Here is a 13,716-nt window from a genome sequence, read left to right as displayed (position 1 = left end):
CACGCATCGCTTCTGCGAGGGGTGCCTCCACGCACTACGATAACACCGTAACCCCTCTCGGTCATCAGGCTATCGAACTCGTCGAATTCTCCGAATCCCTTCCTGTCACGACATCGGACAAGTCACACGATCCGCAATCTCGAGCCGTTGCGCACCACCCGGACAGTACCCTATACGGCACCGACGACGAGAAGAGGGTCCCCCGGCGCACCCAGCACAGAAGGCCGGATAGGATCAAGTTTTGGATAGAAGCTCTCCAACGCTGCGCTCATCGCCACCAGCGCACCCATTCGCCCAAGATGAAGTTCTCACACAGCATCCAGTTCAACGCGGTGCCGGATTGGAGTGCCTATTACCTCGCTTACAGCAACCTGAAGAAATTGTACGTCGTCCGACGCCTGTCTTCCCAATTCCGCTAGCACAATGCTCGCGTTGTGCGACTTTGCTTTCGTTGGGGGGAAGGGGAATCTTTGTATCCACTGGTCTCCTTTGCGAGGCGTCAAAGTGCTGAGCTAACCTGTTGTGGTAGGATATATTCCCTAGAACAGGAAGCGCACCGCTCGACTGGTCAGAGCCATCCCGATGTTGAGTCAGCGCCGCTGCTCGATAACACGCCGAACCCGGATGCGATCTTCCGTCGGGCTTTAGATGCTGAGCTGGAGAAAATCTGCTCTTTCTACCAAGTAAAGGAGGTGGAGGTGTTCAAGGAGGTCGAAGATGTGGCCAGACTTGCGGAGGACTATGTGTCTAGGGCCGACAGGGCAAATATCGACCCAATGAGCGAGAACATAATTAAGGCAAGGACCATGAGTTCCGGCTCGAGGAACCGACAGGAGCGGCGGCGTAGCACGTTCAGCGACACGATCAGAGATGAAGACGATGACGATGATGACGATGCAGACAGTGACGATGACCGAGCCGCGCCGACGGATCAGAACCGACCTCGATCGCATGGGGCCGAATCCAGTAATCACGACGGTAGTCGCACGGAGGATATGAGGGACTCGAGCGTCTGGGCGGCAGATTCTAGGCTACTAGGATATCACGGCCAATCTACGAGCCGTGCAGGCGCCCACGACGAGCAAAGCGCCGATCCCACCGTGGTGGATCTCTACAACGATGGTGTCTCGCTCAAGAAACAGGCTGTTACCGCCTACGTTTCCATCTGCGGGCTCAAGTCGTACATTCAGTTGAACAAGACGGGCTTCTCCAAGGCTCTGAAGAAGTATGACAAGATCATGGACCGTAACTTGCGCCGGGATTACATGAGCGCGGTTGTGGCTCCGGCCTACCCCTTTACGGATTACACCATGGAAAGAGTAGATGATCACATCCACAAGATCGAGGCTGTTTACGCTGAGGTGATCACTACGGGCAACCTGCCTCTAGCCAAGCGTGAACTGCGACTGCATCTGAGGGAGCATGTTGTCTGGGAGAGGAACACCGTCTGGAGGGAGATGATCGGCATCGAACGGAAGGCTCAGGCTGCTAACGTTGGTATTCGTCGCACTCTACTTGGGGGAGACGACGATCCAGCAGCCGCACGCCGCCAGGGTGACGAGCAAGAAACTAAAGGTACGGTGGTGAGGACGCCGATTGGTGTCTACCACCTCCCTCAGTGGGTTTGCAGCTTGAGCTTCGGTACACTTGTCTTCATTTTGGTTGTTTTTACGACTTTGCTTTCTGTTCCTATCCTGGAAAAGCCGGAGCAACAGAATTGTCTCGCTATGCTTGTGTTTGTCAGTTTGCTATGGGCTACTGAGGTATGTTTGGCCACGTTTCGGCCTCTCAGATATAATCACGGACAGCGCTAACTGGTTGCAGGTCATTCCTCTCTTCGTGACTTCGTTGCTTATTCCTTTCCTTGTTGTGATGCTTCGTATCATGAAATCCGAGGACAAGCCTCACCAGCGGCTGGGCCCGAAGGAGGCCACCAGCGCCGCCTTTAGTGCCATGTGGACGCCGGTAATCATGCTCTTACTCGGCGGGTTTACCATTGCAGCAGCGTTGTCCAAATACGATATTGCTCGCCGGATGGCCATGTTTGTGCTCAGCAAAGCGGGTTTTAATCCCCGAGTGGTCCTTCTCACCAACATGTTCGTGAGCATGTTCTTGAGTATGTGGATCAGTAACGTCGCCTCCCCAGTCTTGTGCTATTCGATCATCCAACCTCTTTTGCGCAACCTGTCGCCGGATTCGAACTTTGCCAAGGCCCTTGTCCTCGGAATCGCTCTGGCGGCCAACGTCGGGGGTGCCGCATCGCCGATTGCTTCTCCACAGAACATCATTGCACTTCAGAACATGTATCCGAGCATCAGTTGGGGTACATGGTTCTTCATCTCCTTGCCTGTGTGTATCATCTCTATCCTGCTGATTTGGGTCCTCCTGCTGGTTAGTTTCCATGTGGGTCAGGATACGACCATTGTTCCGATTCGACCACTCAAGGACAAGTTCACGGGCGTGCAATGGTTCATCACCATTGTGACTCTGTCGACCATTGGCCTTTGGTGTGGCAGCCACCAACTCGAACATATCTTTGGCGACATGGGCGTGATCGCCATCATTCCCATGGTTTTGTTCTTCGGCACTGGTATCCTCAACAAGGAGGACTTCAACAACTTTCTTTGGACCATCATCATCCTTGCGGCGGGCGGACTCTGTCTTGGCAAGGCTGTCACATCATCTGGGCTTCTGCACACGCTCGCCAATGCTATCCGGATGCGCGTGGAGCATCTGAGTCTTTACGGCGTGCTAATCGTCTTCTCCGCCTTGATTCTGGTCATCGCTACCTTCATCTCCCACACCGTTGCGGCGTTGATCATGCTCCCTCTGGTCCGTCAGATCGGCGTCAGCATGGCGGATCCTCACCCCAACCTGCTCGTGATGGCCAGCGCGTTGATGTGCTCTGTGGCCATGGCACTTCCCACCAGTGGCTTCCCCAATATGAGTACGTGACCCGCACTTTTCTTTTTGACTCTTACCATGCATCTAACTGACACTTGTCTCTAGCCGCCATCATGACTGAAGTCCCGCAAACCGGCCAGCGGTACCTGCAAGTCCGGCACTTCTTTACGCGCGGTATCCCGGCCAGTCTTATGGCGTTTGTCGTGGTCGTGACGGTAGGCTATGGGTTGATGTACATTGCGGGGTTGTAAGTGAGGATGACATGAGAGGGGATGCTTGGTTTGGGAATTGCGTGGCTGGGCTGCGGTACATGACTGTTCTTGGTGTAATGACTTCGAATCACCATGGCTAACGTTGTCGCTACGGTGGGTGAGTTTTGAGGTCTAGTACCGGACTTGGAGTGTATTGTATGCATGCCAATAGCCGTGGTGGCGGGGGGAGGAGGGCGGAAGGGGGGGATCTATCGGTTCTGTTCATGTTTGTTTTGTTTTACCTACCTAGCCCTTTCTTGTTCAACTGTTTCAATTAGATGGCAAATATATAGAGTATTGTTCATATATCTGGCTCAAGACTAGATGGCAGTTGCTTGACAGAATAACTCCTTTTGTATTGACAGCGTACTTCCGAAATACGGGCGCACAGGGATTTATCCTTGTGGCAGACTAGCAGTCATTGATCTGCCCACTCCATCAGATCAATAAGATCTTCGAGCATATACGTAGTGGAAAGAGTGCCAAACTTGTGTTAGAGTATAGGGCCTCGGGTTAGTTACGACTATCAGCAAATAGTTATAACTATTGGGTAACCAGCTTAGGACTACGAGCAACTATCTTGATGGATAGGTTGTAGTTGATTTTTGGGCTTGTGTTTAGCCAAGTAACATAAAAAGAGAGTTATGTATAGCTTTTACTTATCTTCAACTTGTATATCATTATTTTCAAGTTGGTTGTAACTCTTATCTAGGATTGATGGCAATGACCTACATTACTTATGAACGTTGAACAGTCGTATATAGCTTTCAAAACTCTTGGAAAAGCATCAGTGGCTATTTGTAATTGGCCATAAATATTTCACTGGAAGTTCACCTCTACAGCCCTTGTTCTACTGTGTATATAATTTCGGAGGCCTATAAACACTAATTCCTACTACGATGACTAGGTTACCCAAAGAACCCCAGACTTTTACTTCACACGACCAGCTCAAATACGGCCCCATCGTGCAAGGAAAAACCATGTTCATGCTGAGATTTGGTTCATCATATTCATTTCATCGACATAACAGGAGGTAGTAGAGTAATGAAGATAAGCGAGTTATTAGACAGGAAAGAGAGGAACCACACACACGAATATCTTCTAGGAGGATGCAAGCATGAAGTAGCAACAAAGAAAACTAGAAGCCAAGCACAACGACGAAATACATTTCAAGGCGAAAGAAAAGTGGAGGTATCAAAACCGTCAAGGCATAAGCATGAAACACCGCCCGCTAAGGAGGTGTGGTGTGTTGTTGTTGTTGGGGGAGGAACCGTGTGGATTAACACTTTTTCTATCGAGACCCTCGATTTTTCATTCTGCAGGAGAACGAAGAACCAGAAAAGAAATGAAAGCTCAAGTCAGGAAAATGTGGGAAACGCGAAGGAGGGCGGATTTCGAATCGAAAAAAGGGTGTCGTTGTTTAGTTCCTACGGTGAGTTTTCGGACGTGGTTAGCTACTATTCGCACTATGAGCTGGCTTCAAATAAAATCGGAGTGGAGAGAGAGAGAGAAGAGGGAATAGGGAAGAGTAGGGGGATGAACTTACAACAAGCCCAGAGTCAAATCACCGTGGATCTTGGCCTTCAATTGGACCTCGATGTCCAGGTTGAGATCCAGACGCAGTCGCAATTGTTCGTCCTTGCCATCGCCTTCGTCCTGCTTGCCACCACCGCCGAGGAGGCCGCCGACGGTCTTGCCCGCTCCGCCCGTAACTCCGCCCAGGGCTTGACCCGCCGTGTTCTGGACGAGATCGCCCGCCTGCCCGACTCCGGGGAGGCCGCCCAGACCGCCATCCTGGCCGCCTTGCTGCTGCTGCTGGGTGCGCTGACGGCGCTGGCGGCGGGGCTTCTCAACGGCTCCGTTGTCCATGTTGTTGCGGGGAATAGATTCCGTGTCGGATTCTTCTTGTTTGTGAAGTTTCTGGGGAGGACGCGAACGGCGTTTGCGCTGCTGCGGGTCCTTCTTGGGTTTGCTGTCGGCTTCGGATTGGGGTTCTTGCTTGGGTTGAGGAGCGTCGGATTCGGGCTCTTCTTTCTTGGGTTGAGGTTCGGCTTCTTCTTCGTCTTCTTCTTGCTTTATCTCGGGTTCTTGAGACTTCTCCTCGGGTTTATCTTGGTCCTTGGCTTGGTCTTGGTCTTGGTCTTGGTCTTGGGGTTGATCTTGATCTTGATCTTGTTCTTGGGATTGATCCTGATCCTTATCCTTATCGTCTTCCTTTTCCTCGTCAGGCTTTTGCTCCGATTCGTTGTTGTCTTCTTCCTTGGGCTGGTCAGGTTCTTGCTGCTGCTGCTGCTCGGACTGTTCTTCCTCCTGGGGCTGGGGGGAGCCTGGAGTGTTCTCTTGTTGAGGGGTAGAAGGGTTGGAGGAAGGATTGTTGGTCTGCTCGGACATGATGAAAGAAAAAAAAGAGAAGAATCTCAAGGAGGATTGATGGGGGGCACAAGGACGAATATATCTGGTGATGTTACCGGTCTGGTGATACGGGGTCGCAGATCTATATAGGGCTTTTTTCTTTCCTTTGCGTTGTGCATGTTACATACAGGCTTCCACCACTTCAACCAACTCCTTTTACCACCAATCCCAGCCGGTTATTTTGGACCAGAGATCGTTTTGTTTCGGTTTACCTTGATTACTTTCGATTACCTCAATTCCTCGATTGCAAGATGGGAAATGCCCCGCTCGGTTCAGTCATGCAAGGATCTGGGCATATTGTGGGTTGGGGAAATTTGGGGGGACTGCCATCGACGTCAGCTTGCGCCGCCGACGAGGGAGGCGAACGTCGTTGGTAGGTGGTCTTTTTTTTTTTTTTTTTTTTTTTTGTCTTTTGCTGCCAGGGCTGGGGATGATGACGTCGATTGCTGAGGAGGGAGGGGAGTTAGTGTTTTTTTTTGACAGTGACAGGGGCCTTTTGTTCTTCTTGTTCATTGCCAATGGCATACCAAATGATCCAATAAGAAGAAGGTATCGGACAATATGCTATTTATTGTTTGATTGACTGTGCCGTGTGTCTCCACCAACTTATGCCCTTTCCAGTCACTGTGGATGACGCCAACAGACGTCACTCTCCAACGGCCTGAGAAGTCATGGATTACACGGACAATACCCTCATTGTTACCACAAGTACATTCAGTATACCTCTGGAGCTCACTACTTGGGATTCGCTTCATGAATTGCTGCTCTTCACAGCACATAAGAGTTGATAGAAGTCAAAATAAAAAGTATAGGAATGTGTCAAGATCGGATACGCAGTGCCGATTTGCCTCTTTTTCTGACCTCTTGGAATGACCCGCAGTGCACTTTCCATGGCTCTTCTCTCGGCCGTACCTCTGCCATTTCCAGGTACCGAGTACACATGGCATGCTATTCTGGTTACCCGATGGTCACACTATACTCCGATACGTAATTTGACTACTGTACTCTATGAAATTGTTTTACTCAGTATATTCGAACAGTGCAGTCTACGTACTCCCCCCCGTGATGACGATGAATTCATTCGGTGGTCATTGTAACCCCACCACTTCCACCACCACCACCACCACCCCTTGCGCCCTCAAACGAGGGTCCAGACAACGTGGCCCGGCCGATCAGGAATCGGCTGACCTGAGAGCTGGAGCGATGCTGCAACGACGATGATGTCGTTGATGTCCGTGGTGCGGAGGCGCTTCTTTGGCTCTCCTTCCCTGTCCCTCAGACGTCATATCGCTTGACTTCTCCCATCGGTCATGCGAAGTCATTGCAGTCTTTCCCTGCCCATTACGCCTGCTTTTCCAGACCTGTCCTTCCTCACAGACCATTTGCTCGTACCACTCACCCTATTTGTCTCTTTCGTTCTTCGACCCTCTGCCCTCTGACGATTCGCCTTCTACTTGTCAGTCCCGTCCCATCGGTGTTGAGCCATCTCGTATGTAAACCCACCATTGTCGCTCCGGCTCGCTCCATTCCTCTTTTTTCCCTTTCTCTCGTTTTGCTTGATTACATACTCATACTCGTCGTTGACCTGACGCGCCCAGGCACTAGCCACGATTGATCCCTCGGAAGATACACAGATATACAAGTAGTATAAACCGCAATTTGATTACGTTGTGATTGCCTCTTCCCTGCACCAACCAGCAGCAACGAACATACACCATGGCCACCGCACAAGCCGAGAAACCCAAGACTCAACAGCCTCCCACTTACACTAACGATCCTGACGACTCGGAGACTGATTACGATTCGGATGACTACATCTCCGAGGAAGAGGAAGATCAAGCACCGCAACAGAAGCAGACGGCCCAGCGTCGCCGGCGACCTCAGGCCCAAGGCCAGACTTACGACGATGACGATGACGATGCAGAGTACTCTGATGACTATGCCTCAGACGAGTACGACGATGACGACGATTACGACGATGAATATGACGATGACGAGCAAGAAGCTGTGCAAGCGATGGAGCGCTGGCAGCCTACTACGATAAGCAGCAGTGACAACAAGAACCTCTCCAACGGCGCAATGGATCCGGCACCCTCGAACGACCAGAAGGGCGCAGATGAGGAGGGTATGCGCCTGAAGTTGGAACTGAACTTGGAGATCGAGGTTGAGCTGAAGGCTCGCATCCACGGTGATTTGACATTGGCTCTGCTGTAAGTGACCCCCACTCCTGCACTATACCCCTATACTCCTTGCTTTCTTTCGTGCTTGTATGCTTCTCTTGTGGTTCGCCTCGAGAAGAACCTTCGAGGTATCTTTCCTATGAGAGAGTCTTCGGGGGTTTTCCGACCCGGCAACACTGAAAAACAACAACAACCCCACAAAAACTCCCGTTGGACTCCGCTTAAGCAACTGAAATAGAACCTGACGGATTGACGATTTTTCTTTGATGAACGCAGCGCATGATCCGACATGCTCTCCACCGATTCGATTCTGTTGTGCTTCGAAAGCGACCGTTCCATCTGAATTCCTTCTCGAGACTTTCCTCGCCATCGCAAAACGTCCCGTTTCCACCGCCTGTGCTTGTCGCGTTACGACGATTATGAAAGGATCTTTACCTGACTGGTTGATTACTGTCGCTTTATTCTTTGTGTTGTCAGCTGTTCTCATAGAGCTTTGGCTAGTGTTTATTGTGCATAATTATACTCCCATCGTTGGTCATTTTGCGTTATAGCGGTAAATGTAATGATCTATTTCAAGTCAATGATCCGGACCTTGGCACGGTGTACTATCGATCCTTCTTCGTGATTCATGCATAGGGGGACCGCTGCTTATGTCTATCATTTATGACAAGGATGCGTGCGTGAACCATGCTGACATCGAGTCGGATAGATCTACCAGGCTGACCAATGGTCTGTGACCCTGTCACCTAGTATCCCAGGGTTGTCTTCAAAACCAAGTTGTACTGCTAGGGGAGTCCCCAGGTGGTGCGGGCTTCTCCGACTATACAACGGCTTGGCGTATTTCGAGCCAACAACACCGGCGACCACCCAAGACTGAGAAAAAGACAGATCTGCCGTCCAACTGTTTTGATCACAAGAACACCAAGAAGACAGCATATTCCATGGTCGAATGCAAGAACCCATAAATGGGGTTGCACGGGAAAAACACATGCGAAGCATGGGGTGACTTTTAGCCCGAGGTCTCCGGCGGCCCTTCTGGATTCTTGGCATCGCAAAAGGGAGTCAGTCCATCATCCATCATTCCGGTTATGTCCAACAGTGTCCTACCACATCCACCACCACTACATTATTCTATTCTGCCTGACTCGCCGGTCATTGAGTAGTATATAGACTCAACTCACAGACCGCTACTTGTGACATCTCCCATCGAGTGACTTAACCTATAATTCGAAGAAACCAGAGGAGCGAGGAAGAAACGACGGGCAAAACAAAAAATGTCTCCTCTACCACCCCAATCACCAACCTCCTCGTCTGGCTCATCCTCTTCTTCCGCTGGTAAAACCAACAACAACGGAATAGCCTTCACCATCACCCACATGAACGCCAACCACCAAGACTCCCTCGCCTACTACCTCCGCGTGTACAACGGCGTCTCCGCCGCCGAGGCCTCAACCGCGACCCTCGAAACCATCACGCTCTCCGATCTCGTCCTCCGCACCAACCACAACCACAACACCGGCAACCGCTACACCGTGGCGCTGGACCCGCCGCTGCAATCCTTCAGCGAGACCCGCGCCCGCCTCGTCGCCATGCACAAGGAATGTCTGGAGCGGCTCAACCTCTCCGACATCAAGATCACCACCTACCGTGTGCCGTCCCGGCCCGGCGACATCCTCGCCTTCCTGATCTGTCTCTCGGGCATCCTGGCGTTCAGCCGGCGGGAGAACCTGCTGCCGGGCGGGTGGGTGTACGAGGGCTTGCGGTTGGAGACCGGGTGGTGGTGGCCCCAGGGATTCGCGGGGTTCTGCGCCAGGATGCAGCCGGCGGTGTTGGCGTTTACGCTGGTCGTGCATGCGTTCGAGGCATCCGTGCTGGCGTATACGCGGCTACGGAGGCATGGGGTCGCGCTGGGGTCCCGGGTGTGGTGGGCGTGGGTGCTGTCGACGCTGATCGAGGGGTTCCAGGGGTTCAAGCGGTTTGATCGATTGGTGCGCGAGGAGGAGGCGAAGAAGAAGTAGTGGTGGTAGGACTATTTTACGGATATTTCAGTTGTGGATGTGGAGAATCTTGAGCGCGGTGGTTGAAAGGTTCATTTGATGAGATCTAGGGTAGATAGGCTATGCTATGCATTGAGGTACTGAGGTACTCTAGTAGTAGTAGTAGTAGTAGTAGTAGTAGTCCACACTATGGTGCTTTGTCCGGCTGTGCTCTTTAACCTCTGCAATGCTCGGACCAGTTTTCTAGTGGTGCTCTGCTGGGAAGCCCGTTTCAGGCTTAGCGCAAAACTACCGAGATAGGGCTAGTGGCTATTGTCCTTGGCGGCCGATTAGATAAGAGGGCGGGCAGACAGTGCGTCCGAAAACCGCCTGGCGAGAGGCGGGATGACTCAGCACATCACCTGACATGACTAGCCCCATGCAGACTAGCCCGGGGTAGGGCAAGTGTCCCCCCCCAACAAGCGAGCCACAGTGCGAAATTCACGAGACAGTCGACGACCAGCATCAACAACTCCTACGACCAACCCCATCGACCCTTGCCCGCTGCGTTCCTGGTGAAGGGCTGCAGGATTAGAGGTGAGTTTATCGCAACAGTCTCTGTGATCATTTGCGATCCCTTTCGTGAAGCTCTGGATTTTTTTTTCTGTTTCTCCGGTCTCGTTCGACAAGTCGGTTGGTGCGCGTGCAAGTCTCGGTCTCGAATCTCGAATTGAAGCCGTTATCAAAAGAACGGATCGCAAGAATACGACGACAGAATAGTTGGGGGTGAAATATCGACACGATTTGCAAGGAAGCCAGTACAAGAAGAGTTTTTCATCATATCGATAAGTCTCCTTGTGATCGATCGCTCCGTCTATCACGTTCGGTTGGATCGCACAATTGCAACATCAGTGTTTTTTTTTCTTCTTTCCTGCTTTCGACCCAACAACTCGTTGACGACACACTCGACGATTAATTGAATACTTGCTTGCTCGCTCTAACCCACCCAACCGACGGCATCAAATACGAGACTTTTGAGGAACGAAGGAAGAATCTCTTGTGGCCTACACAGAAGGGGATCGCATCAGGCTCTGTACGAAAAAGGTCACTAATTCTTTCTCTTGGTTCAGTCCCCACGAACAGCAAATATGGGTATCTCTCGTGATTCGCGCCACAAGCGCTCGGCCACCGGTGCCAAGCGGGCCACTTACCGCAAGAAGAGGTATGCAACACCTGTCGCCTGTACACGCACTGCTCCCAGTTGCGAAGCAATAATCGAACGTATACTGACATTGGTCGAATTCAAGAGCCTTCGAGAAGGGTCGCCAGGCCGCCAACACCCGTATCGGTGCTAAGAGAATCCACCTGGTCCGCACCCGTGGTGGTAACCAGAAGTTCCGTGCTCTCCGTCTCGACTCCGGCAACTTCTCTTGGGGTTCCGAGGGTGTCTCCCGCAAGACCCGTGTCATCGTCGTGGCCTACCACCCCTCCAACAACGAGCTGGTCCGCACCAACACCCTGACCAAGTCCGCCGTTGTCCAGATCGATGCCGCCCCCTTCCGTCAATGGTACGAGGCCCACTACGGCCAGCCCCTTGGCCGCAGACGCCAGCAGAAGACCGCCGAGGTCACCGAGGAGAAGAAGAGCAACAGCGTCCAGAAGAAGCAGGCTGCTCGCTTCGCCGACCACGGCAAGGTCGAGGGCGCCGTTGAGAAGCAGTTCGAGTCCGGTCGCCTCTACGCCGTTGTCTCCTCCCGCCCCGGCCAGAGCGGTCGCGTGGACGGCTACATCCTGGAGGGTGAGGAGTTGGCTTTCTACCAGCGTGCTATCCGCAAGTAAGCGTCGTGTTTACTTCATATAAAATTTTTCCAATTTCATAAAATTTTACAAAAAATGGATATCTCGCGCGCTGTGCTGGTGTGGTTGTGGTCTCTGGGAAGGAATGAATTATTATTCTTCGGAGTTAGCAATGTAATGAACTGGTAGCTCTGAGAAATGGATGAATTATGCAAAGTTCAGATCTGGTGATACTTGGGTTTTTTTTTTTTTTTTACTAGAAAGCAGACAGACAGTATAAGTAGCGTGGATGTAGTGTGTAGTTGTGTGTTGCCTGGTTGGACTTAGTCTTGGTGTTAGTGAATGGGTTGATCGCCTGTCTGATGACGAAAGAGAGACTTCACCCGCGCAGTCCTTCCTCCCCCCTACATCTTATACTTCCTCCGTTCTTCGCTGTTATACTCCATCAACCACCACCCCATCGATGATATAATTTTACCCTCCCCTCTGTTCCCCGGTGTTTTATTCCACTTCCTTCTCCAGCCAGTCCCAGAACAACAATCTTGGTTTCAACCCACTTTCCGTCCACCAGTCATCTAACTAATCACACCATCTCTCCAACATCCTACTACATCCTACTACATAGAACCCAATCCCACCAACAAACACCAACCTCTAATCCTCAACTTACCTGTTACCTCCCACTGGCACCACCCATAATACACCCAAAGGGAAACCCCATCATCATCACCGCACCCCCATCCCAAAGCACCAGACAACAAACCAGAAAATGAACCGCAAACAACCCACCCAAAAAACCACCCTCCTCCTCTTAAGCGACACCCACACCCTCACCCCGCAACCCCCAACATCCTCACCCTCACCAGCCTCCTCCCCCTCCTCACGAGACCAAGATTCCTCCCCCCCACCCCCGGCCTTCCTCGACCCCTTACCGGCCGCCGAAATCCTCATCCACGCCGGCGACCTGACCAAAGTCTCCCGGCGCCACGAACACCTCACCACCCTGTCGTACCTGAAATCCCATCCGGCCTACCTGAAACTCATCATCCCGGGCAACCACGACATCACCTTCGACGCGCCCTACTACGAATCGCTGGGCCACCACCGCCACCGCAACCGGACGGACCACACGGCGCCATCCGCGACGGCGTCCGCGACGAATATCAGTTCGGGGAAGGCGGAGCCGGGCCAGCTGGAGGACCCTGAGGAGATTCGTCGGTTGTATACCGGTCCGGAGGCGTGGGATGCTGGGATCCGGTTGTTGGGGGAGGGGGTGCATGAGTTTGAGTTACCGGGGCAAAAGAAGAGACGGCTGAAGGTGTATGCGTCGAGTTGGACGCCAGAGTTCTGTCAGTGGGCGTTTGGGTATGAGCGCGGCGTGGATCGGTTTAATCCGCCTGCTGCTTCATCGTCTGGGACTGTCGAGGGGAAAGAGGTTAAGATGAAGGAGGATGGGCAGGCGAATGGTGGGGTGGATGGGGTGGAAGAAGAGAATCCGGCCATTGGGACGCGGACGGAGGAGCATCATCACCACCACCACCATACAAATGGCTATGCCCACCACAACGAATCCCAGAACCACAACCACCAAGACCCCCAACCCAACGAAACCACCGCCGAGACGCGCGAACGCACCCGCACGCACGGCAGCACCGGCTCGCGCGGCGAGGGCGCGCGCGGCGCCATCGCCGCCAACTCCGGACGCGGCGGGTTCGTCGCCCCCGCGCCGATCCCCGATTCTCCGGAGGGTATCGACATCGTGATCACCCACGGCCCGCCCTACGGGATCCTGGACCAGGTCGTGCCCAACCATGTGAGCGTCGGGTGCGAGCACCTGTACCGCGCGGTGAAGCGGGCGCGCCCCCGGCTGCACGTCTTCGGCCACATCCACGAGGGGTACGGGGCCATGCGCCGCGAGTGGAGCACGGGCAACGACTCGATCATCCAGTGCGACCAGCCGCGCACGCGCGAGGAGCACTGCGCCCGCGTCGACGTCAGCAAGACCAGCATGATGCCCTTGAACCCGGGCCAGGAGACCCTGTTCGTCAACGCCAGTGTCGTCAACGTGCAGTATCATCCCATCAATGCGCCGTGGTTGGTGGAGATGGAGTTGCCGGTTGTCGAAGGGGAATCAGGGTAATTGAACCCCAAGCTCAAGTTGAAAGGGGTGGAGATTACTTCAATTGGGGGGGGGGG

At 52.8% G+C, this 13,716-nt stretch overlaps 6 protein-coding genes across 6 annotated transcripts; 5 read left to right on the top strand and 1 right to left on the bottom strand.

Annotated features, from left to right (window-relative positions):
• The first annotated feature begins 80 nt into the window (after positions 1-80).
• Positions 81-3,469, top strand: ASPACDRAFT_75849 (putative plasma membrane phosphate transporter Pho87). The gene is made up of 4 exons (XM_020204562.1): positions 81-382; positions 530-1,763; positions 1,825-2,947; positions 3,010-3,469. The coding sequence occupies exons 1-4, from the start codon at positions 300-302 to the stop codon at positions 3,153-3,155; spliced, it is 2,586 nt and encodes an 861-aa protein (XP_020059072.1). The 5' UTR covers positions 81-299; the 3' UTR covers positions 3,156-3,469.
• Positions 3,470-4,153: 684 nt separating this feature from the next.
• Positions 4,154-5,573, bottom strand: ASPACDRAFT_75848 (uncharacterized protein). The gene is made up of 2 exons (XM_020204561.1): positions 4,702-5,573; positions 4,154-4,582 (listed from the first exon to the last, which is right to left on the bottom strand). Exons 1-2 carry the CDS (start codon positions 5,544-5,546, stop codon positions 4,576-4,578), a joined length of 852 nt encoding a protein of 283 aa, XP_020059071.1. The 5' UTR covers positions 5,547-5,573; the 3' UTR covers positions 4,154-4,575.
• A 1,710-nt stretch (positions 5,574-7,283) lies between these two features.
• On the top strand, positions 7,284-7,781 carry ASPACDRAFT_57724 (uncharacterized protein; the record flags this gene model as incomplete). The annotated part of the gene is made up of 1 exon (XM_020203277.1): positions 7,284-7,781. One exon carries the CDS (start codon positions 7,284-7,286, stop codon positions 7,779-7,781), a length of 498 nt encoding a protein of 165 aa, XP_020059070.1.
• A 1,240-nt stretch (positions 7,782-9,021) lies between these two features.
• Positions 9,022-9,765, top strand: ASPACDRAFT_40045 (DUF2470 domain-containing protein; the record flags this gene model as incomplete). Its single annotated transcript, XM_020200692.1, has 1 exon — positions 9,022-9,765. One exon carries the CDS (start codon positions 9,022-9,024, stop codon positions 9,763-9,765), a length of 744 nt encoding a protein of 247 aa, XP_020059069.1.
• Positions 9,766-10,851: 1,086 nt separating this feature from the next.
• Positions 10,852-11,767, top strand: ASPACDRAFT_75840 (40S ribosomal protein eS8). The gene is made up of 2 exons (XM_020204560.1): positions 10,852-10,945; positions 11,031-11,767. Exons 1-2 carry the CDS (start codon positions 10,872-10,874, stop codon positions 11,560-11,562), a joined length of 606 nt encoding a protein of 201 aa, XP_020059068.1. The 5' UTR covers positions 10,852-10,871; the 3' UTR covers positions 11,563-11,767.
• Positions 11,768-12,289: 522 nt separating this feature from the next.
• ASPACDRAFT_57721 (uncharacterized protein) lies at positions 12,290-13,660 on the top strand (the record flags this gene model as incomplete). The annotated part of the gene is made up of 1 exon (XM_020203276.1): positions 12,290-13,660. One exon carries the CDS (start codon positions 12,290-12,292, stop codon positions 13,658-13,660), a length of 1,371 nt encoding a protein of 456 aa, XP_020059067.1.
• Positions 13,661-13,716: the final 56 nt, after the last annotated feature.

Source organism: Aspergillus aculeatus (assembly GCF_001890905.1).
Source record: "Aspergillus aculeatus ATCC 16872 unplaced genomic scaffold ASPACscaffold_3, whole genome shotgun sequence".
NCBI lineage: Eukaryota > Fungi > Ascomycota > Eurotiomycetes > Eurotiales > Aspergillaceae > Aspergillus > Aspergillus aculeatus.
The sequence above is the reverse complement of the archived record's forward strand: the minus strand, read 5'-3'. Positions and strand labels throughout refer to the sequence as shown.

Bases quoted from the DNA above. Each gene is read 5' to 3' on its own strand.
- ASPACDRAFT_75849 (XM_020204562.1), top strand. From the start codon at position 300: ATGAAGTTCTCACACAGCATCCAGTTCAACGCGGTGCCGGATTGGAGT. The intron at 383-529 runs GTACGTCGTCCG...CTGTTGTGGTAG, and splicing joins TACAGCAACCTGAAGAAATT to GATATATTCCCTAGAACAGG. The intron at 2,948-3,009 runs GTACGTGACCCG...ACTTGTCTCTAG, and splicing joins CAGTGGCTTCCCCAATATGA to CCGCCATCATGACTGAAGTC.
- ASPACDRAFT_75848 (XM_020204561.1), bottom strand. From the start codon at position 5,546: ATGTCCGAGCAGACCAACAATCCTTCCTCCAACCCTTCTACCCCTCAA.
- ASPACDRAFT_75840 (XM_020204560.1), top strand. From the start codon at position 10,872: ATGGGTATCTCTCGTGATTCGCGCCACAAGCGCTCGGCCACCGGTGCC. The intron at 10,946-11,030 runs GTATGCAACACC...GTCGAATTCAAG, and splicing joins GCCACTTACCGCAAGAAGAG to AGCCTTCGAGAAGGGTCGCC.